This window comes from Melozone crissalis, unplaced genomic scaffold, assembly GCF_028551555.1.
Source record: "Melozone crissalis strain CALT ecotype California unplaced genomic scaffold, PUWL_Pcris_2 ptg000537l_1, whole genome shotgun sequence".
In the NCBI taxonomy this organism is placed as follows: domain Eukaryota; kingdom Metazoa; phylum Chordata; class Aves; order Passeriformes; family Passerellidae; genus Melozone; species Melozone crissalis.
The window spans coordinates 2850668-2874274 of NW_026536235.1; the positions used below are offsets into that span (position 1 = coordinate 2850668).

The 23607-nt window shown below is 57.7% G+C and overlaps 1 protein-coding gene across 2 annotated transcripts; it reads left to right on the top strand.

Annotated features, from left to right (window-relative positions):
- The first annotated feature begins 1151 nt into the window (after positions 1–1151).
- Positions 1152–20989, top strand: TFCP2 (transcription factor CP2). Of its 2 annotated transcripts, none has more exons than XM_054295174.1 (15): positions 1152–1448; positions 5033–5184; positions 6466–6542; positions 6746–6851; positions 6921–7027; positions 7798–7950; positions 10128–10238; positions 11595–11683; positions 12992–13040; positions 13458–13551; positions 15321–15411; positions 17945–18051; positions 19657–19799; positions 20721–20772; positions 20895–20989. In XM_054295174.1, exons 1-15 carry the CDS (start codon positions 1327–1329, stop codon positions 20930–20932), a joined length of 1491 nt encoding a protein of 496 aa, XP_054151149.1. In that variant the 5' UTR covers positions 1152–1326; the 3' UTR covers positions 20933–20989. The 2 variants fall into 2 exon arrangements, with proteins under 2 accessions (XP_054151149.1, XP_054151150.1); XM_054295175.1 differs by having other exon boundaries at positions 12995–13040.
- Positions 20990–23607: the final 2618 nt, after the last annotated feature.

Genomic DNA, 23607 nt, shown 5'->3' on the forward strand with positions numbered 1-23607 from the left:
TGGGTGCAGCCCCTGTAGGGCAGTGCAGGATTTTGGGGTCCCCTTGGGTGCAGTTCTTAGAGGGGAGTGCAGGATTTTGGGGTCCCCTTGGGTGCAGCCGCTGCAGGGCAGGGCAGGATTTTGGGGTCCCCTTGGGTGCAGGGGAGTGCAGGATTTTGGGGTCCCCACGGGTGCAGCCCCTTGAGGGCGGTGCAGGATTTTGGGGTCCCCTTGAGTGAAGGGCAGTGCAGAATTTTGGGATCCGTGCCCTTAGAGGGGAGTGCAGGATTTTGGGGGGTCCCTTTGAGTGCAGCCCCTGCAGGGCAGTGCAGGATTTTGGGGGGTCCCTGGGGGTGCAGCCCCTAGAAGGGAGTGCAGAATTTTGGGGGATCCCCTTAGGTGCAGAGCAGTGCAAGATTTTGGGGTCCCCTTGGTCGCAGCCCTTAGAAGGGAGTGCAGGATTTTGGGGTCCCCGTGGGTGCAGCCCTTAGAGGCCAGTGCAGGATTTTGGGGTCCCCTTGGGTGCAGGGCAGGGCGGGATTTTGGGGGCTACCTTCAGGTGCAGCCTTTGAGGGCAGTGCAGGATTTTCGGGTGTCCCTTTGAGTGCAGTCCCTTGAGGGCAGTGCAGAATTTTGGGGTCCCCTTGGGTGCAGGTGTTTGAGGGCAGTGCAGGATTTTGGGGTCCCAGTCCCTTGAGGGCAGTGCAGGATTTTGGGGGGTCCCCTTGGGTGCAGGGCAGTGCAGGATTTTGGGGGGTCCCTTGGGTGCAGCCTCTGTAGGGGAGTGCAAGTTTTGGGGTCCCCTTGGGTGCAGCCCTTGGGGTTGCTCTGTAGAACTCGGGGCCCCCCGGGCGTGTCGCCTCTCAGGGGTTTTTGGGGTCCCCCCGAGGTGTTCCCTTTGAGCGGGGGGTGTTGCTGGGTTTTGGGGTTCATTCGCCTGTGCTAGCAGGGTTTGGGGGTCCCCAAATTAATCACTGCAGGAGAGGGTCCTCAAGAGGTTTGGGGGGGCTTTGGTACCCCCAGAAATCAGGGGGAGGTCTTGAGGTGCCCCGAGGAGCCCCTGGCTTGGGGGTGACTCTGAGGAACCCCATTTTTGGGGTGACACTGAAGACCCCGTTTTGGGGTAACCCTGAACCCCATCGGTTTGGGGGTGACCCCAAGGCCCCCTGGTTTTGGGGGTGACCCCAAGCAGCCTCACATTTGGGAGTGCCCCAAACCCCGCTTTTGTCATATCCCCAAGACACCCCCATTTCTGAGTACCCCCTGCCTCCGCCCCGTTTTTGGGGTGACCCTGAGGACCCCCTGTTTTTGGGGGTGACCCGGTGGCCGTTTCGGGGTGCCGGGGCCATGGCGTGGGCGCTGAAGCTGCCGCTGGCGGACGAGGTGATCGAGTCGGGGCTGGTGCAGGATTTCGACGCCAGCCTCTCCGGCATCGGGCAGGAGCTGGGCGCTGGCGCCTACAGCATGAGGTACAGGGACCCCAAAACCCACAGGGCGCCCCAAAACCCACAGGGCAACCCAAAACAGGGCACCCCAAAAGATCCCGGGGAAGGCAGGGGCCGTGCGGGGAGTGGGGGGCCCCAAAAGGAGCTGGAGGTTGGAGGTGTCACCTCAGCAATGGTACGCAAAGCAGGAGGGGACCCTAGGATGTCCAGAGGCACCCCAAATCTTCATGGATCCCCAAAATCCCCAAGGGAAACCCCAAAATCTTCATGGATCCCCAAGAGAAACCCCAAAATATCCATGGGTCTCCAAAATCCTGAAGGGAAACCCCAAAATCTACATGGATCCCCAAGGGAAACCCCAAAATCTCAGGGGGTTCCCAGAATCGCAAAGGGAAGCCCTAAAATCTCCAGGGGTCCCCAGAACCCACCAAGGGAAACCCCAAAATCTCCATGGGTCCCCAGAACCCCCAAGGAAAATCCCAAAATCTCTGGGGGTCCCCAGAATCTCCATGGATCCTCAGAATCCCCAAGGGAAATTCCAAAATCTCAGAGGGTCCCCAAAATTCCCAAGGGAAACCCCAAAATCTCCATGAATCCCCAGAATCCCGAAGGGAAACCTCAAAATCTCCATGGGTTCCCAAGGGAAACCCTAAAATCTCGTGGGGAGTCCCCAAAATCTCTGTGAATCCCAGAACCCCCAAGGGAAACCCCATAATCTCAGGGGGTCCCCAGATTCTCCAGAGGCACCCCAAAATCTCGATGGATCCCCAAGGAAAACCCTAAAATCTCAGGGGGAGTCCCCAGAACCCCCAAGGGAATCCCCAGAATCTCCTTGGATCCCCAAAATCCCCCAGGGAAACCCCAAAATCTCCAAGGGTCCCCAGAACCCCCAAGGGAAACCTCAAAATCTCTCGGGGTCCCCAAAATCCCCAAGGGAATCCCTGAAATGTCCAAGGGTCCCCAAAATCCCCAAGGGAAACCCCAGAATCTCCATGGATCCCCAAGGGAAACCCCAAAATCTCTGGGGGTCCCAGAATTCCCAAGGGAAGTCCCAAAATCTCAGGGGGTTCCCAGAATAGCCAGAGGAATCCCCAGAATTTCTGGAGGTCCCCTAAAATCCCCAAGGGAAACCCCAAAATCTTCAGGGGTCCCCAGAATCCTGGGGGTTCCCCAGGGTCTCCACGAGGCATCTCAAAATCTCCAGTGGAGACTCCAAAATCTCTGGGAGTCCCCAGAATCTCCAGGGGAATCCCAAAATCTCTGGGGATCCCCAGAACCCTCAAGGGAAACCCCAAAATCCCTGGGGGTCCCCAAAATCCCGGTGGGTCCCCATCATGGCAGGGGTTGCCAGGGGTACAGGAACCCTGAACTGTGCGAGGTTGGGGCACCAAGGGGTGAAATGGGGGCGTGGGGTGGAATTGGGGTTGGAGCTGGGATGGAGTTGGGAAGGAGTAGAGATGGAGTTGGGATGGAGTAGGTTGGAGCTGGGATAGAGTTGGGAAGGAGTTGGGGAAGGAGTAGAGATGGAGTTGGGATGGAGTAGGATGGAGCTGGGATGCAGTTAGGGTGGAGTTGGGATGGAATTGAGATGAAGTTGGGTTGGAGTAGGGATGGAATTGGGGTTGGGGACGGGATGGATTTGGGATGGAATTGGGGTTGGAGCTGTGATGGAGTTGTGAAGGAGTTGGGGAAGGAGTAGAGAGTAGAGATGGAGTTGGGATGGAGTAGGTTGGAGCTGGGATAGAGTTGGGAAGGAGTTGGGGAAGGAGTAGAGATGGAGTTGGGATGCAGTTAGGATGGAGTTGGGATGAGTTTGAGATGGAGTTGGGTTGGAGTAGGGATGGATTTGGGATGGAATTGGGGTGGAGCTGTGATGGAGTTGGGAAGGAGTAGGGGTGGAGTTGGGATGGAGCTGGGTTGGAGTTGTAATTGCAGTTATGGCTGAAGTAATGCATGGAGCTGTGTTTGGGACTGGGATGGATTCGGGATGGATTTAGGTTGGATTTGGGATGCGGTAGGGATGGATTAAGGATGGATTTGGGATGGATTTGGGGTGCAGTAGGGATGGATTCGGGATGCATTTGGGATGGATTTGAGGTGGGATGGAGGTGGGATGCTGTTGAGATGGATTCAGGATGGAGCTGGGATGCTGTTGGGATGGACTCGGGATGGATTTGGGATGGATTTGGGATGGATTCGGGATGCAGTAGGAATAGATTCAGGATGAATTTGGGATGCAGTAGGGATGGATTTGGGATGGACTTAGGGTGCAGTAGGGATGGATTCAGGGTACGTTTGGGATGGATTTGAGGTGCAGGTGGGATGGAGCTGGGATGCTGTTGGGATGGACTCGGGGTGGATTTGGGGTGGAATCAGGATGGATTTGGGATGAATTCGGGATGCAGTAGGAATTGATTCGGGATGAATTTAGGATGCAATAGGGATGGATTTGGGGCGCATCCCTCCAGGTGAGGGATGGATTTGGGATGCGGTAGGGATGGATTTGGGATGGATTCAGGATAGATTCGGGATGGATTTGGGATGGGTTAGGGATGCAGTAGGGATGGACTTGGGATGCCATTGGGAGGGATTTGGGATGCAGTAAGAATTGATTCAGGATGAGTTTGGGATGCAATAGGGTTGGAGCTGGGATGCCATTGAGATGGATTTGGGATGGAGCTGGGATGGATTCGGGATGGGTTTGAGATGCAGTTGGGATGGATTCAGGATGGATTTGGGATGCCATTGGAATGGATTTGGGGTGCAGTTGGGATGGATTCAGGATGGATTTGGGATGCCATTGGAATGGATTTGGGGTGCAGTTGGGATGGATTCAGGATGGATTTGGGATGAATTTGGGATGCAGTAGAGATGAATTCAGGATGCATTTGGGATGCCATTGGGATGGATTCAGGATGGATTCAGGATGCCGTTGTGCCAGAGCTGTGGTTGGAGTAGGGAAGGAGCAGGGCTGGAGTTACAGCAGGAATTGTTGTAGTGGTTGGAGTCAGGATCAGCAGTGCTCACAGGTGTACCCAGGTGCTGACAGGTGTAATCAGATGGCCACAGGTGACAGGTGTGCATCAGGTGAGCCCCTGAGGCCAGATGTTCAGGACACACCTGGAGCCCTGGGCTCAGGCAGGGTCCAGAGGCAGAGCCAGGTGGGGCTCATCCTCCAGGTACCAAGGTTGGATTGAAGGAATTCCTGACCCCACCAGCTCACCTGTCTCAGGTGACCCTCTCCTGTGCTGACAGGTGTATTCAGGTGAGCCCCTGAGGCCAGATGCTCAGGGCACACCTGGAGCCCTGTGCTTAGGCTGGGTCTGAGGCAGAGCCATGTTCCAGGTGGGGCTCATCCTCCAGGTACCAAGGTTGGATTGAAGGAATCCCTGCCCCCCCAGCTCACCTGTCTCAGGTGACTCTCTCCCGTGCTGACAAGTGTGTTCAGATGGACACAGGTGTGCCTCAGGTGAGCCCCTGAGGGCAGGCAGGGCCCAGAGCCAGGTTCCAGGTGGGGCTCATCCTCCAGGTACCAAGGCCCAGGTTGGATTGAAGGCATCCCTGCCCCCCCAGCTCACCTGTCTCAGGTGACTCTCCCCTGTCCACAGCGACGTCCTGGCGCTGCCCATCTTCAAGCAGGAGGAGTCCAGCCTGCCCCCCGAGAGCCAGGACAAGCTGCTGCCCTTCCAGTACGTGCTGTGCGCCGCCACCTCACCTGCCGTCAAGCTGCACGACGAGACCCTCACCTACCTCAACCAAGGTGAGCCTCACCTGTCCTGCACAGGTGCCTGGATGGGTGGGGGTTCTGCTGTGGAAGGTGTTGTTGTGGCGTTGTTTCCCCCGGGAGTTGCTGAGTTTTGGGGTGTTGCTGTTGGGAGATGGGAGGGGGCAGTGCCTGCACCTGGCTGTGCTCGGCACAGGTGGAGCAGGAGTCACCTGGGGGGTTCAGCAGGTTGGGGGGGGGGGGGGGACTGGAGGGTGGAAACAGGGGTGTGCACAGGTGTGTGCAGGGTGGAGGCAGGGTGTGTGTAAGGTGTATCTGTACAGGTGTGTGTAGGGTGGTTACAAGTGTATGCAGGGTGGTTACAGGTGTGTGTAAGGTGCATCTGTGTGTGTAAGGTGCATCTGTACAGCTGTGTGCAGAGGATTACAGGTGTCTGTAAGGTGTGTCTGTGTGTGTAAGGTGTATCTGTACAAGTGTGTGCAGGGTGATTACAGGTGTGTGTAAGGTCTGTCTGTACAGGTGTGTGCAGTGGATGTACAGGTGTGTGCAGAGGGTTACAGGTGTGTGTAAGGTGTATCTGTGTGTGTAAGGGGTCTCTGTGTGTGTTAGGTGTATCTGTACAAGTATGTGCAGGGTGATTACAGGTGTGTGTAAGGTCTGTCTGTACAGGTGTGTGCAGTGGATGTACAGGTGTGTGCAGAGGGTTACAGGTGTGTGTAAGGTGTACCTGTACAGGTGTGTGCAGGGTGGTTACAGGTGTGTAAGGTGTATTTGTACAGGTGTGTGTAGGGTGGATACAGGTGTACAAGGTGGTTGTAGGTGTATGTAAGGTGTATCTGTACATGTGTGAGTGAGGCGTATCTGTACAGGTGTGTGCAGGGTGGATACAGGTGTGTGTAAGGTGTATCTGTACAGGTGTACATCTGTGCAGGTGTGTGCAGAGGACTACAGGTGTGTGTAAGGTAAGGTGTACTTGTACAGGTGTGTGCAGGGTGGTTACAGGCGTGTGCAAGGTGTATCTGTGTGTGTAAGGTGTATCTGTACAGGTGTGTGTAAGGTGGGTCTGTGTGTGTAAGGTGTATCTGTACAGGTGTGTGCAGGGTGGTTACAGGTGTGTGCAAGGTGTATCTGTGTGTGTAAGGTGTATCTGTACAGGTCAGTGCTGGGCAGCTCTGCAGGATGGCAGTTACAGGTTCAGGTGTACCTGCTGCTTTCAGGTACAGCTGGAAGGTCTGGGTTGGTGGGACCCCAAATGAGGGAGGAGCTCAGGTGACAGGTACAGGTGACAGAAACCCTCAGGTGCCCTCCTGCCCCCAGGTCAATCCTACGAGATCCGGATGTTGGACAACAGGAAACTCGGGGAGCTGCCCGAGATCAATGGGAAGCTGGTCAAGGTGAGCAGAGAGCTCAGGTACCCCTGGCCAGGTGTGCCCGTGCCAGCCAGGTGCCCTCTGGGGCCCTGCAGCTGGGTGGGGCTGGCAGATTTACCTGTGTGGGGGAAGAGGGTGGTTCCCTTTGCCCCTTTCTGGCACAGGGAGGGGCTGCACACCTGGCCAGGTGTGTCAGGGCACCTCCAGGTGATGTTTCCCTTCCCCAGAGCATCTTCCGGGTGGTTTTCCACGACCGGCGGCTGCAGTACACGGAGCACCAGCAGCTGGAGGGCTGGAGGTGGAACAGACCTGGCGACAGGATCCTGGACATAGGTGAGTCTCACCTGGCTGGGGCGGCTGGGAGGTCCCAGGTGGGCCTCACCTGTGCCCCCTCCCCTGCAGATATCCCGATGTCCGTGGGCATCATCGACCCCCGCGCGAACCCGACCCAGCTCAACACCGTGGAGTTCCTGTGGGACCCCTCCAAGAGGACCTCGGTCTTCATCCAGGTGAGCACAGGTGGGCACTGTCCTGCATCCAGGTGAGGACAGGTAGGGTATGTCCTGCATCCAGGTGAGGGACAGGTGGGCTGTGTCCCAGATCCATGTGAGGGACAGGTGGGCACTGCCTCACATGCAGGTGAGGGACAGGTGGGCAGTGCCTCATACCCAGGTTAGGGACAGATGGGCTCTGTTCTGTATCCAAGTGGGCTCTGTCCCACACTCAGGCAAGGGACAGGTGGGCTCGGTCCTGCATCCAGGTAGGGGACAGGTGGGCTCTGTCCACACCCAGGTGAGGCACAGTGGGCTCTATCTCACAGCCAGGTGAGGGACGCTGGGATCTGTACCACACCCAGGTGAGGCACAGCTGGGCCCTGTCCCACAGCCAGGTGAGGCCCAGCTGGGCCCTGTCCTATATCCAGGTTGGCTCTGTCCCACACCCAGGTGAGGCACAGGTGGGCTCAGTCCCACATCCAGGTGGGGCACAGTGGGCTCTGTCCTATATCCAGGTGGGCCCTGTCCCACATCCAGGTGAGGCACAGCTGGGCCCTGTCCTGTATCCAGGTGGGCTCTGTCCTGTATCCAGGTGGGCTCTGTCCTATATCTGGGTGGGCCCTGTCCCACACCCAGGTGAGGCGCAGGTGGGCTCAGTCCCACATCCAGGTGGGGCACAGTGGGCTCTGTCCTTTATCTGGGTGGGCCCTGTCCCACACCCAGGTGAGGCCCAGCCGGGCCCTGTCCCTCGCTGGCCGCCCCACAGAAGGCTCACCTGTCCGCAGGTGCACTGCATCAGCACAGAGTTCACGCTGCGCAAGCACGGCGGCGAGAAGGGCGTTCCCTTCCGCGTGCAGATCGACACCTTCCGCGAGAACGAGAGCGGCGAGTACACCGAGCACCTGCACTCTGCCAGCTGCCAGATCAAGGTGTTCAAGGTACCTGAGCGCCCACCTGGGCCCACCTGGGCTCTGTCCTGCTTCGTACCAGTGCCTCTGGAACCTCCCACCTGTAGGAAGAACAGCCCCAGCTGATGGTGCAGGGTACAGATGGTGCAGGTGGAGCAGGTGGTGTAGGTTGTGCAGGTGGCACAGGTGATGTAGGTGGTGCAGATGATGCTGATGGTGCAGGTGGAATAGGTGGTATAGGTGGGGCAGGTAGTGCAGGTGATGCAGGTAGTGCAGGTGGTGTTGCAGGTAGTGCAGGTGGTGTAGGTGATGCAGGTGGCACAGGTGATGTAGATGGCACAGGTGGTGTAGGTGGTGCAGGTGGTACAGGTGGTGTAGATGCTGCAGGTGGTGCAGGTGGTACAGGTGGTGTAGGTGCAGGTGATGCAGGTAGTGCAGGTGGTGTAGGTGATGCAGGTGGTTCAGTAGGTGCAGGTGGTGCAGGTGGCACAGGTGATGTAGATGGCGCAGGTGATGTAGGTGGTGCAGGTGGTACAGGTGGTGTAGATGCTGCAGGTGGTGCAGGTGGTACAGGTGGTGCAGGTGGCACAGGTGATGTAGATGCTGCAGGTGGTGCAGGTGGTACAGGTGGTGTAGGTGCAGCTGATGTAGGTGGTGCAGGTGACACAGGTGGTGCAGGGTGCAGGTGATGTGGGTGGTGCAGGTATTTAGGTGATGCAGGTGGGGTGGATGGTGAAGGTGATGTAGGTTGCACAGGTGGTGCCAGTGGTGCGCGTAACGCAGGTGGTGCAGGGTGCAGGTGATGCAGGTGGCGTAGATGCTGCAGGTGGTGCAGTAGGTGTAGGTGGCGCAGGTGGAGCAGGTGGTGCAAATGATGTAGGTGCTGCAGGTGCTGCAGGGTGCAGGTGATGCAGGTGGCACAGGTGGAGCAGGTGGTGTAGGTGATGCAGGTGGTGTAGATGGAGCGGGTGATGCAGCTGGTGTAGGTGATGAAGGTGATGCAGGGTGCAGGTGGAGCAGGTGATGCAGGTGGTGTAGGTGTTGCAGGTGGAGCAGGTGGTGCAGGTGGTACAGGTAGTGCAGGTGCAGGGAGGGGTCATTCCCGCTCTGGTCAAACCTTGGGGTGCCCGTGACTCCACCCCACCTGCAGCACCCCCAGACTGTCACCTTGGCTCCTCTTTTCACACCTGTTCACCTGAGGGGTCAGTGGGGTTTGGGGTCCTGCTCTGCCCTCCCCTGCTCCACCTGGGACAGATTCCATCACCTGTGAGTGCAGGTAGAGGTGAGTTTAAGGGGATTTCTGCAGGGGTCTGCCAAGGGGAACACCTGGATACCTGTGGAGGTTCCACATCCGTGCTTCCCATGGGATTTGAGTTACAGGTGGATTCAGGTGGTTACAGGTGTGTGCAGAGTGGCTACAGCTGTATTCAGGTGGTCACAGGTGTCTCCGGACGGTTACAGGTGTATTCAGGTGGTTACAGGTATCTCCAGGTGGTTACAGGTATCTCCAGGTGATTGCAAGTGTATTCAGGTGGTTACAGGTGTATTCAGGGAGTTACAGGTGTATTCAGGTGATTACAGGTGTGTTCATGTGATTACAGGTGTGTTCAGATGGTTACAGGCGTCTCTAGGTGGTTACAGGGGATTTCAAGTGGTTACAGGTGTCTCCAGGCGTCTTCAGGTGGTTACAGATGTCTCCAGGTGGTTACAAGTGTATTTCAGGTGTTGCAGGTATATTCAAGTGGTTACAGGTGTGTTCAGGTGGTTACAGGTGTATTCAGGTGGTTACAGGTGTCTCCAGGTGGTCACACCCCTATCCCTGCAGACGCCCTCAGGACAAGCTTCTCCCCAAACTCCTTTTCCCTGTGCCAAGCACGAGGAGGGCTGAGTCACCTGTGCCACCTGAGTCACCTGTGCCACCTGTGGGTGTCCCCACACCTGTTCCACCTGTGGGTGTCGCACACCTGTGTCACCTGTGGGTGTCCCACACACCTGTGAGTGTCCCCACACCTCTGGGTGTTCCCCACACCTGTGCCACCTCTGTGTGTCCCACACACCTGTGCCACCTGTGGGTATCCCCACACCTGTGGTTGTCCCTACACCTGTGTGTGTCCCCACACCTGTGCCAACTGTGGGTGTCCCACACACCTGTGGGTGTTCCTACACCTGTGTGTGTCCCCACACCTGTCACACCTGTCCCTCGGCAGCCCAAAGGAGCGGACCGGAAGCAGAAGACGGACAGGGAGAAGATGGAGAAGCGAACGCCGCACGAGAAGGAGAAGTACCAGCCCTCGTATGAGACCACCATCCTGACCGAGGTGAGCTCACCTGCCCACCTGCCTCACCTGCTCACCTGCCTCACCTGCTCACCTGCCTCACCTGGCTGCAGGCAGCAGGGCTGGGCTGCTGCCAGACCCCAGCTCAAGGTGTTCGTACCTGCCAGGCAGAACCGGGGCAGAGGAGGTGCTCTGTACCTGCAGAAGGGCTTTGGGGACATTACTGACCTGAGCTGGGCAGGTGTGTGCAGGGCCAGGTGTGTGGGGTTGAAGCTGTGTGCAGGGCCAGGTGTGTGGGGTTGGATGTATGTGTGGGTGCAGGTGTGTGCAGGGCAAGGCCAAATGTGTGGGGTTGCAGGTGTGTGCAGATGTGTGTGTGCATTGAAGCTGTGTGCAGGTGGAGTTCCAGGTGTTTATAGGGCCAGGTGTGCGCGAGGCCAGGTGTGTAGGTGTGTGAGGTTGGATGTATGTGTGGGTCCAGGTGTGTGTAGGGCAAGGCCAGGTGTGGGGTTGAAGGTGTGTGGGGTTGAAGGTGTGTGCAGGGCCAGGTGTGTGCAAGGCCAGATGTGTGCAGATGTGTGTTTGCATTGCAGCTGTGTGCAGGTACAGTTCCAGGTGCGTGCAGGTGTAGACCAGGAGTGTTCAGGTGTGTGCAGTTGCAGACCAGGTGTGTGCAGGTGTGTGTGTAGTGCAGGTGTGTGCAGGTACAGTTCCAGGTGTGTGCAGGTACAGCCCAGTTGTGTATGGGTGTGTGTGTGCAATGCAGCTGTGAACAGGTGCAGTTCCAGATGTGTGTAGGGCCAGGTATGTGCATGGTTCCAGGTGTATGCAGGTGTGTGTGCAGCCCAGCTATGTGCAGGTGCAGTCCTAGGTGTGTTCAGGTGTGTGTGTGCAGTACAGGTGTGTTCAGCTGCATACAGGTGCAGCGCAGGTGTGCAGTGCAGGTGCAGTTCCAGGTGTGTTCAGGTGTGTGCAGGTGCAGCCCAGGTGTGTGCATGATCCCAGGTGTGCAGGTGCAGCCCAGGTGTGTTCAAGTGCAGTCCCAGGTGTGTTCAGGTGTGTGTTTGCAGTGCAGGTGCAGCCCAGGTGTGCAGGTGCAGCCCAGGTGTGTTCAGGTGTGTGCAGGTACAGTCCCAGGTGTGCTCAGGTGTGTGCAGTGCAGGTGTGCTCAGGTGTGCAGGTGCTGCCCAGGTGCTGTCCAGGTGTGTTCAGGTGTGTGCGTGCAGTGCAGATGTGTGCAGGTGTGCTCAGGTGTGCAGGTGCAGCCCAGGTGTGCTCAGGTGTGTGTGTGCAGTGCAGATGTGTGCAGGTGTGCTCAGGTGTGCAGGTGCAGCCCAGGTGTGCTCAGGTGTGCAGGTGCAGCCCGGGTTGCCCTGAGCTCACCTGCCGTGCCCTCAGTGCTCGCCCTGGCCCGAGGTCACCTACGTGCCCAACGCGCCCTCGCCCGGCTTCAACAGCTCCCACAGCAGCTTCTCCATCGGGGACGGGTGAGCGCGAACTGGGAATACTGGGAGCGCTGGGAGTGCTGGGAGTGCCAGACTGGGAGCGCTGGGAGTGCTGGGAGTGCCAAACTGGGAATGCTGGGAGCACTGGGAGTGCTGGGGATGCCAGACTGGGACTGGGAGTGCTGGGAGTGCTGGGACTGGGAATACTGGGAGCACTGGGAGTGCCAGAGTGGGAATGCTGGGAGTGCCAGACTGGGAGCACTGGGAGTGCTGGGAGTGCCAGACTGGGAGTGCGGGGAATGCTGGGAGTGCTGGGACTGGGAGTGCTGGGAGCACTGGGAGTGCCGGACTGGGAGTGCTGGGACTGGGGGTGGGTCAGACTGGGGGGTGGTACCAGGAACACCGCAGGGACACCCCAGTGACACCAGTACCATCCTAGTGTCATCCCAGTGACACCAGTGCTATCCCAGTGACATCCCAGTGACCCCAGTGTCATCCTGATGCCATCCCAGTGACTCCAGTATCATCCCAGTATCATCCCAGTGCCATCCCAGTTATCCCACTACCACCCCTGTGCCACCCCAGTGTCATCCCGGTGATCCCAGTAACACCCCAGTGCCATCCAGTGACAGTGACACCAGTGTCCCACTGGGACGGTGTCCCCAGTACCCAGTCTGACAGGTGTCCCAGTCTGACAGTGACCCCAGTGTCCAGTGATCCCAGTGCCCTGTTACAGTGCCCCCAGTGTCTCCAGTGTCCCCAGTACCCCAGTGACCCATGTCCCAGTATCCCAGTGTCCAGTGTCCCCAGTGACCCCGTGTCCCAGTGTCCTCAGTGTCCCAGTGATCCGTGTCCCCAGTACCCCACTGACCCCTGTCCCAGTGACCCATATCCCAGTGCCCCTAGTGCCCCGTGTCCCTTTGTCCCAGTGACCCCGTGTCCCCCTGTGCCAGTGTCCCCAGTGCCCCATGTCCATCTGTCCCAGTACCCTAGTGACCCATGTCCCTCTGTCCCTCTGTCCCAGTGACCCGTATCCCAGTGCCCCTAGTGCCCTGTGTCCCTTGGTCCCAGTGGCCCCAGTGTCCCCCTGTCCCCATGTCCCCAGTGACCCATGTCCCTCTGTCCAATGACCCTCTGTCCCAGTGGCCCCCTGTCCCCATGTCCCCAGTGACCCATGTCCCTCTGTCCAATGACCCTCTGTCCCAGTGTCCCCCTGTCCCCATGTCCCCAGTGACCCTGTGACCCTCTGTCCCAGTGTCCCCCTGTCCCCGTGTCCCCAGTGCCCCATGTCCGTCTGTCCCTCTGTCCCAGTACCCCAGTGACTGTGTCCCTCTGTCCCTCTGTCCCCAGCAGCGGGTCCCCGAGCCACCAGCCCGACCCCCCCGCGCCCCTGGCTGACGTAAGTACCTGCCCAGGTACACCTGGGGCTCCACAGGGGACACTTGGGGTGACCTGCACACACCTGGGGAACCTGGGGGGAAATTCCCACCTGTGCTGGCCCCCCCTGAGCTCACCTGTCCCTCTGGAAAAATGGTTCCACATCACCTGAAGACATTTCCAGGTCACCTCTGAGATCATCACCTCATCCCACCTGCCCAGGGGTTCATTCCCCACCTGTGCTGCCCCACCCTGAACTCGCCTGAGCTCAGCTGTGCCTGAGCACTTCCACACTTCCACATCACCTGGAGACATTTCCAGTCCCACCTGCTCAGGGGTTCATTCCCCACCTGTGCTGGCCCACCCTGGGCTCACCTGAGCTCACCTGTGCCCCTGGGCTGGCCAGCCAGGTCACCTGGCAGCACCTGTGTCCCCCCAGACGCTGCTGCCCACCTGGAGCCCGCAGGAGGCTCAGCAGTGGCTGCACCGCAACCGCTTCTCCACCTTCTCACGGCTCTTCAGGAACTTCTCAGGTGAGTTCTGCCCTCACCTGGGCAGGGTCACCTTCCCTCCTGTCACCTGGGCCGGGTCATCTCTCCTCACCTGGGCAGGGTCACCTCACTTGGGCTGGGTCACCTCCCCTCACCTGGGCAGGGTCACCTCACCTGGGCTGGGTCACCTCACCTGGGCCGGGTCACCTCCCCTCACCTGGGCTGGGTCACCTCACCTGGGCAGGGTCACCTCCCCTCACCTGGGCAGGGTCACCTCACCTGGGCTGGGTCACCTCACCTGGGCAGGGTCACCTTCCCTCCTGTCACCTGGGCCGGGTCACCTCTCCTCACCTGGGCTGGGTCACCTCACCTGGGCTGGGTCACCTCCCCTCACCTGGGCAAGGCCACCTGCCCTCACTTGGACTGGGTTACCTCCTCTCACCCTTTGGGGTGAATTTAGGGCAAATTTGAGGTGAATCTGGGGTGAATTGGGGGTGACTTTAGGGTGACTTTTGGGGTGAATCTGGGTGAATTAAGGATGAATTTTGGCTGAATTTGGGGTAAATCTAGGGTGAATTTGGGAAGAATTTGGGGTTGAATTTGTGGTGAATCTGGGATGAATTTTGGGGTGAATTTCGGGATGAATTTGGGGTGAATTTTGGAGTGAATCTGGGATGAATTTGGGGGTGAATCTAGGGCTACTCTGGGGTGAATATGGGGTGAATTTTGGAGTGAATCTGAGTGAATTTGAGGGGTGAATCTGGGGTGAATTTTGGCTGAATTTGGGGTAAATCTGGGGTGAATTTGGGGTGAATTTTGGGGTGAGTCTGGAAGGTGAATCTGGGGTGAATTTGGGGTTGAATTTGTGGTGAATCTGGGATGAATTTAGGATGAATTGTGGGGTGAATCTAGGGTGACTGGGATGAATTTGGGATGAATTTTAGAGTGAATCTAGGGCGACTTTGGGGTGAATCTGGGGTGAATTTGTGGTGAGTGGGTGAATTTAGGATGAATTTAGGATGAATTTTAGGGTGAATCTGTGTGAATTTGGGGTGAGTTTGGGGTTGGATTTGGGGTGAATCGGGTGAATTTTTGGGTGAATCTGGGATGAATTTGGAGGTGAACCTAGGGCAACTCTGGGGTGAATTTGAGGTGAAAATGGGGTGAATTTGGGATGAATTTTGGGGTGAATCTGGGGTGAATTTTGGGGTGAATATGAGGGGTGAATATGGGGTGAATTTTGGAGTGAATCTGAGTGAATTTGAGGGGTGAATCTGGGGTGAATTTTGGCTGAATTTGGGGTAAATCTGGAGTGAATTTAGGGTGAATTTGGGATGAATTTTGGGGTGAATCTGGATGAATTTTGGGTGAATCTGGGGTGAATTTTGGGGGTAAGTCTGGGGTGAATTTGGGATTAATTTTGGGGTGACTGGGATGAATTTAGGGTGAATTTGGAGTGAATCTGGGGTGAATTTTGGGGTGAATCTGGGGTGAATTTTGGGGTGAATCTGGGATGAATTTTGGGGTGGATTTGGGGGGTAAATCTGGGAAGAATTTGGGGTGAATTTGAGTGAATTTTGGGTGACTGGGTTGAATTTGGAATGAATCTGGAGTGAATTTTGGGGTGAATTTGGAGTGAATCTGGGGTGAATTTGGGGGTAAATCTGGAGTGAATTTGGGGGTAAATCTGGGGTGAATTTTGGGTGTCTGGGGTGAATTTGGAATGAATCTGGGGTGAATTTTGGGGTGAATCTGGGATGAATTTGGGATGAATTTTGGGGTGACTCTGGGTGGATTTGGGGCTTTCCCAGGGGCAGACCTGCTGAAGCTGACACGGGAGGACGTGATCCAGATCTGCGGCCCCGCCGACGGCATCCGGCTCTTCAACGCCCTCAAGGGCAGGTGGGGTCACCTGGGGGGGCTGGGACACACCTGGGGGGCCAGGATTGACCTGGGGGGGTGGTTGGGGTCACCTGGGGGCGTGCGACACACCTGGGGGGGGTGGGACACACCTTGGTGGGGGTCAGGAGTCACTTGAGGAACCTGGGATTCACCTGGCCCAGGCTTTTCCCATCCGAGTCAGGAATTTAGAGGAACTTTGGGGATGGAAGTCCAGGTTGGAAAGAGCAATTGGGGATTGGAAATTAGGGGTTAGGGATTGGGAATTACGGATGGAGAATTAGGGATTAGGAATTGGGAATGGGGGATTGGAAATTAGGGATTAGGAATTGGGGATTAGGGATTGGAAATTGAGAAGTGGAGATTAGGAATTGGGAGTTAGGAATTAGGTATTGGGAATTGAGAATTAGGGATTAAGGATTGGGAGTTGAGAATTAGGGATTAGGAACTGGGAATTAGGGATTAGGAATTACAAATTGGGAATTGGGAACTCTTTGAGTTTGAGACTCCAGGACTGGAGCCCCAGGCCAGGAGCTCCTGCTGCTCCAGGTGCTCTCTCCACCTGGGACCTGCCCAGAAGGTTCCCAAAAGGGGATGGATGTTCCTCACACCTTGCCCTAAAATCAGGGGTTGGACACACCTGGAGCATTTGGGAGGATGAGAGGGACAGGGAGCCCAGGTGGGAATGGCTGAGGAGCATCTCAGGCACCTGAGAGGGACAGGGGTTAGGGTTATGGTGGGAATTCCCAGATGGGAATTCCACAGGAGCATAATGAGACACTTGACAGGGACAGGGGGAGTCCCTCAGGTGGGAATTCCAGAGAGGCATCATCAGACACCTGACAGGGACAGAGTGCCCAGGTGGGAATGGCTGGGAATCATCATCAGACATCTGACAGGGACCGGGAACACCTGCAGGTGGGAATGGCTGAGGAGCATCTCTGGTACCTGACAGGGACAGGGGTTAGGGTGGGAATTCCCAGGTGGGAATTCCAGAAGAGCATCAAACACCTGAGAGGGACAGGGGAGCCCCTCCAGGTGAGAGTTCCAGGGAAGCATCAACAGGTACCTGCCAGGGACAGAGTGTCCAGGTGGGAATTCCACAGGAGCATAATGAGACACCTGACAGGCACAGGGGAGTCCCTCAGGTGAGAATCCCAGGGAAATCATCATCAGACACCTGCCAGGGACAGAATGTCCAGGTGGGAATGGCTGAGGAGCATCTCAGGTACCTGACAAGGACAGGGGAGCCCCTCCAGGTGGGAATTCCAAGGAAGCACCATCAGACACCTGGCAGGGACAGGGAGCTTCTCCAGGTGGGAATGGCTGAGGAGCATCATTAGATACTTGACAGAGACAGAGTGTCCAGGTGGGAATTCCAGAGAGGCATCCTCAGGTACCTGCCAGGGATAGGGGAGCCCCTCCAGGTGGGAATTCCAGGGAATCATCAACAAGTACCTGCCAGGGACAGAGTGTCCAGGTGGGAATTCCAGGGAAGCATCCTCTGGTACCTGCCAGGGACAGGGTTAGGGTGGGAATTCCCAGGTGGGAATTCCAGAAGAGCATCCTCAAACACCTGACAGGGACAGGGAGCACCTGCAGGTGGGAATTCCAGGGAAATCATCATCAGACACCTGCCAGGGACAGAATGTCCAGGTGGGAATGGCTGAGGAGCATCTCAGGTACCTGACAGGGACAGAGGAGCCCCTCCAGGTAGGAATTCCAGAGGAGCATTCTCAGGTACCTGATAGGGACAGAATGTCCAGGTGGGAATGTCTGAGGAGCATCATTAGATACTTGACAGAGTGTCCAGGTGGGAATTCCAGGGAAGCATCCTCAGACACCTGCCAGGGACAGGGGAGCTTCTCCAGGTGGGAATTCCAGGGACGCATCAACAGGTACCTGACAGGGACAGGGAGCACCTGCAGGTGGGAATGGCTGAGGAGCATCATCAGGTACCTGCCAAGGACAGGGGTTAGGGTTAGGGTGGGAATTCCAGAGGAGCATCCTCAGGTACCTGACAGGGACAGGGGAGCACCTGCAGGTGGGAATTCCAGGGAAGCATCATCAGACACCTGCCAGGGACAGAATGTCCAGGTGGGAGTTCCAGAGGAGCACAGTGAGACACCTGAGAGGGACAGGGAGCTTCTCTAGGTGGAATGGCTGGGAAGCATCATCAGACACCTGACAGGGACAGTGGAGCTTCTCCAGGTGGGAATGGCTGGGGAGCATCTCAGGTGCCTCAGGTGGGAATTCCAGGAAAGGCTGACCAGGGTCAGTGAGGGGACACCTGGAGCTCGGGTGGGAGCTCACAGGGGTTGGGATGGGCTCACCCAGCTGCTCCAGGGCACACCTGGGGCTCAGGTGGGAGCTCACAGGGGTTGGGATGGGCTCCCCCAGCTGCTCCAGGGGACACCTGGGGCTCAGGTGGGCAAGCCCAGGGGTTGGGGATGGGCTCCCCCAGCTCCCCCTGGGGACACCTGTCAGGGGGAGGGGCAGGGCAGGGGCAGCCCCAGGTGACCCTCACCTGTCCCAGGATGGTGCGGCCCCGCCTGACCATCTACGTGTGCCAGGAGTCGCAGCAGGTGAGGGAGCCCCAGCACGAGCACGAGGACGGAGATGGAGGCAGCGGCACCTTCTTTGGTGAGGGGGGCAGGGGGGCACCTGGGGGGGCTGGGACTCACCTGGGGGGTGGGAGCTCACCTGGGGAGAGGCTGGGACTCACCTGGGGGGGGGCTGGGAACACACCTGGGGGTGCTGGGACTCACCTGGGGAGGGGCTGGGAACACACCTGGGAGGTCTGGGAGCTCACCTGGGGGGCACCTGGGGGGGCAGGGAGCACACCTTGGGGGGGATTGGGAATCTGGGATCACACCTGGAGGGCTTGAAGCTCACCTGGAGAGCAGGAACCTCACCTGTGGAATTGGGAATCGGATCATTCCTGGGGGAGCTGGGACTCACCTGGGGGGTGGGGGAGGGGCTGGTTTCCAGCATTCCTGTCCTGCTGGGCACAAACCCACCTGAACAGTGCAGGTGCTGCTGCTCAGGGACACGGGGAGGTCTGTGGGGACAGGGGTGGAAATGCCACACAGGACACAGTGACAGAGCATGGTGCCAGGCAGGACACGGGTGACAGATGGGACAACAGGGGTGACAGGACGTGGTGCCAGGTGGGTCACAGGTGACAGACAGAACACAGTGACAGGACATGGGTAATGGGCAGGACACGGTGCCAGGCAGGTCCCTGTTCGGAGCACAGCAGTGCCCAGCCCAGGTGGCCATGGTGGCATACCTGGGCAGGTGTGGCTGTGCTGTCAGGTGTCCCGTGCCCACAGTGTACCACACATGTACCTGGAGGAGCTGGCACACCTGTTCTGGGTGACAGACAGGACATGGTGACAGAGAGGATAGGGGTGCCAGGCAGGACACAGGTGACAGGACACAGGTGAGAAACAGGTCACAGTGCCAGGGAGGTCACTGTGCCAGGCAGGACACGGTGACAGACAGGTGCCTATTCCAAGTGCAGCTGTGCCCAGCCCAGGTGTGGCTGTGCTGGCACACCTGTCAGGTGTAGCTGTGCTGGCACACCTGGGCAGGTGTCAGGTATCCTGTGCCCACAGTGTACCACGCCGTGTACCTGGAGGAGCGGGCACGGCTGTTCTGGGTGACAGACAGGACACAGGTGAGAGACAGGACATGGGTGACAGGACACCGTGCCAGGCAGGTCCCTGTTAGGAGCAGAGCAGTGCCCAGCCCAGGAAGCTGTGCTGGCACACCTGGGCTCACCTCTCAGGTGTGCCATGCCTGCAGTGTACCACGCTGTGTACCTGGAGGAGCTGGCACAGCTGGGCAGGTGTAGCTGTGCTGGCACACCTGGGCACACCTGGCAGGTGTAGCTGTGCTGTGCTGGCACACCTGGGCTCACCTGGCAGGTGCCCTGTGCCTGCAATGTACCACGCCGTGTACCTGGAGGAGCTGGCACAGCTATCAGGTGTGGCTGTGCTGTGGTGGCACACCTATCAGGTGTGGCTGTAGTGGCACACTGGGGCAGGTGTGGCCATGCTGGCACACCTGGGCACACCTGTCAGGTGTAGCTGTGCTGTGCTGGCACACTGGGGCAGGTGTGGCCATGCTGGCACACCTGGGCTCACCTGTCAGGTGTAGCTGTGCTGTGCTGGCACACTGGGGCAGGTGTAGCTGTGCCATGCTGGCACACCTGGGCTCACCTGTCGTGTGCCATGCCCGCAGTGTACCACGCCGTGTACCTGGAGGAGCTGACGGCGGCCGAGCTGGCAGAGAAGCTGGCACAGCTGTTCCGGGTGCCCGCCCAGCACATCCAGCACATCTACAAACAGGGCCCCACGGGCATCCACGTGCTGGTCAGCGACCAGGTAACGCCACCTGGCTCAGGTAACCTCCGCCTGCCCCAGGGAATGCCCACCTGCCCCAGGGCACACCTGGCACCAACCAGGTAATGCCCACCTGCCCCAGGTAATGCCCACCTGCCTCACAAGCACACTTAGCAGCACCAGGTAATGCCCACCTGCCCCAGAGCACACCTGGCAGTGCCAGGTAACCCCACCTGCCCCAGGGAATGCCCACCTGCCCCAGAGCACACCTGGCAGTGCCAGGTAACCCCACCTGCCCCAGGTAATGCCCACCTCCCTCACAAGCACACCTGGCAGTGACCAGGTAATGCCCACCTGCCCCAGGGAATGCCCACCTGCCCCATGAGCACACCTGGCACACCTGGCAGTGACCAGGTAACCCCACCTGCCCCAGGGCACCCCTGGCAGCAATCCCCCTTCCCCAGGGCACACCTGGCAGTGCCAGGTAATGCCCACCTGCCCCAGGTGACCCTCACGTGCCCCAGATAAGGCCCACCTGCCCCAGGTAATGCCCCCCTGCCTCACAAGCACACCTGGCAGCACCAGGTAATGCCCCCGTGTCCCAGGGCACACCTGGCACCAACCAGGTAACCCTCACCTGCCCCAGGTAATGCCCCCTGTCCCACAAGCTCACCTGGCAGTGCCAGGTAATGCCCACCTGCTCCAGGTAATGCCCACCTGCCGCAGGGCACACCTGGGGGCACCCTGGGGGCAGCATCACCTGTGCAGTGCTGGGAAGGGCCCAAATCAATGAAATGTTCCTGGCTGGTGCTCCCAGAGCTCTCACCTGAGCTCTCACCTGAGCTCCCACCTGAGCTCCCACCTGAGCTCCCACCTGAGCACCTACCTGGGCACCTCCCGCCCTTTGGAACCCAGATTTTTCCCCAAAAAGCCCTAAATTGGAGCTGTTTGGGGTTTTTCCAGATGATCCAGAACTTCCAGGATGAATCCTGCTTCGTCCTGGACACCCTGAAAGGTGTGTGAGTACCTGGGCTCTGCTTGGGCCACGCCTGAGTCACAGGTGTGACTCCTCACACACCTGTGTGCCACCCCTGGCCCCTCCCAGCTCCCCTCACCTGTCCTGGGCTTCCCTTGCAGCCGAGACCAACGACAGCTACCACATCATCCTGAAATAGGGACAGGTGAGGGACAGGTGAGGAGCACCTGCGGCCTCTCAGCACACCTGGACACCCTCCACGCCCAGCACGAGGACACGGCAGAGATTTGGGAACCCCCAGGTGTGCTCACCTGGCCACCCTCCCTTGAAAGGACAACCTGGAAAGCCTCTGGACCCCCCCCCCCCAGGTGTTGTTACCTGGACACTTTCCTGGAAAAGAACCCCTGAAAAGCCTCTGGAGATCCCCCAGGTGTGGTCACCTGGTCACTACCCTCACAGGGAACACCTGGAAAGCTTCTGGAGAGCCCCCAGGTGTGGTCACCTGGACATGCCCCCTCACAGGGAACACCTGGAGAGCCCCAGGTGTGCTCACCTGGCCACCCTCTCTCAAAAGGAACATCTGGAAAGCCTCTGGAGAGCCTGCAGGTGTTGTTACCTGGCCGCCCCTCCTCCCAGAGAGCACCTGGACACCTTCTGGAGAGGCCCCCAGGTGTTGTTACCTGGCCACTCCCCCTCAAAAGGAACACCTGGAGAGCCCCCAGGTGTGCTCACCTGACCACCACCCTTGAAAAGAACACCTGGAAAGCTTCTGGAGAGCCCCCAGGTGTTTTCACCTGGTCACCACCCTCAAAAGAAACACCTGGAGAGCCTTTGGAGGCCCCTCAGGTGTGGTCACCTGCCACCACCCTTGCAATGAACACCTGGACACCTTCTGGAGAGGCCCCCAGGTGTTGTTACCTGGCCACTCTCCTGGAAAAGAACACCTGTAATGCCTCTGGAGATCCCCCAGGTGTGCTCACCTGGTCACTACCCTCACAGGGAACACCTGGAAAGCTTCTGGAGACCCCCCAGGTGTTGTTACCTGACCACTTCCCCTTGAAAGGAACACCTGGAAATGCTCTGGAGACCCCCAGGTGTTGTTACCTGGCCACTCTCCTTGGAAAGAACACCTGGAAAGCCTCTGGAGAGCCCCCAGGTGTGCTCACCTGGCAGCCCTGCCCGCAGGTGCCTCCTGGCATGGACAGGACGCTGCTCCTCTGCTGCAGCTCTGGGGCACCAGGTGTGCTCCCACCTGGCACAGGTGTTGCCTCCAGGTGGGTGCAGGTGTGATCTCGTGAGGTCATCAAGAATTCCGGATTTAATTATGGAAAACTGGAGGATAAAGGGATAACTGGGGGTGGGGGGAGGGCAGGGGGCATTGCTGGGTGTTTTTGGGGAGAAAAGCGAAGATTTGGCTCTTTCTGCTGAGTGTGTGCAGTGATTGAAGCGGCTCTGGGCAGGTGTGCAGGTGAGGGATGTGCCCAGGGGTGGGAGGTGAGCCCAGATCCCTCAGACCTGGATGCCCCAGGTGGTACCAGCTCAGCCCATCAGGTGTTTCAGGCAAACAAAAACAGGAAAAAAGACAATAAAACCCAAGGATTTGATTAAATAAAGCCGGGGTGGGATCCAGGTGTGGCAGGTGCTGGCTTAGGTGACACCTGTGACAGCCTGACAGTGCAGGGGGGCAGCACCACCCCAGGACTGAGCAGCACCTCCAGAATCACCCCAAACATCTCCCCAGAACCATCCCCAGGACCACACAAAAATCACCCAAAACCACCCCCAGGAAATCCCCAAAATCACCCCCAAAATCACCTCCACAAATCCCCCAGGACCACTCAAAAATCACTCAAAACCACCCCCAGGAAATCCCCAAAATCAGCCCCAAACCACCCCCAGAATCACCCCCAAAAATCCCCCAAGACTTCACAAAAATCCCTGAAAACCACCCCCAAACCACCCCAAATAATCCCCCAAATCAGCCCCAAACTACCCCAAAATCAGCCCCAAAAATTCCCCAAGAAATCCCCAAAATCAGCCCCAAAGCACCCCCAAGAAATCCCCAAAATCAGCTCCAAAAATCCCCCAAGACCACACAAAAATCACTCAAAGCCAGCCCCAAGTAATCCCCAAAATCAGCCCCAAACCACCCCAAAATCTCCCAGATCGCCTCAGGATGGTCCCACAATCACCTTGAAATATCCCTGAATCTTTCCTCTAAATTACCCCCTCACCACCCAAAATTACCCAAAAATCATCCACGGATCACCCCAAATCATCTCAAATTCATCCCCAAATCGCCTCAAATTCATCCCGAAATTACCCCAAATCACCTCAGATTCATTCCAAAATCCCCCCAGATTACCCCAAATTCATCTCTAAGTCCCCCAAAATTACCCCCAATTCATCCCCAAATTACCCCAAATCACCTCAAATTACCCCAAATTCATCCCCAAGCCCCCCATGCCCAGGGGGTGTCAGGGCTGGGGCACCCCAGGGCTGATCCTGGCTCAGGTGGGGCACACCTGGCACACCCTCATTTGCAGTTTGTACCTGGGATTGCACCTGGAAAAGGTTGGGGGGGGACACGGGGGGGTGTTTGATCCTTTAGTTCCCCTTTCCTTGGATCCTTCAATTCCCTTTCCTTGGATCCTTCAATTCCCTTTCCTTGGATCCTTTACTTCCCCTTTCCTTGGATCCTTTGATTCCCTTTTCCTTGGATCCTTTGATTCCCTTTTTGATCTTTTAATTCCTTTTTCCATGGATCCTTTAATTCCCCTTTCTTTGGATCCTTTAATTCCCTTTTTGATCCTTTAATTCCTTTTTCCTTGGATCCTTTACTTCCCTTTTCCTTGGATCCCTCAATTCCCTTTC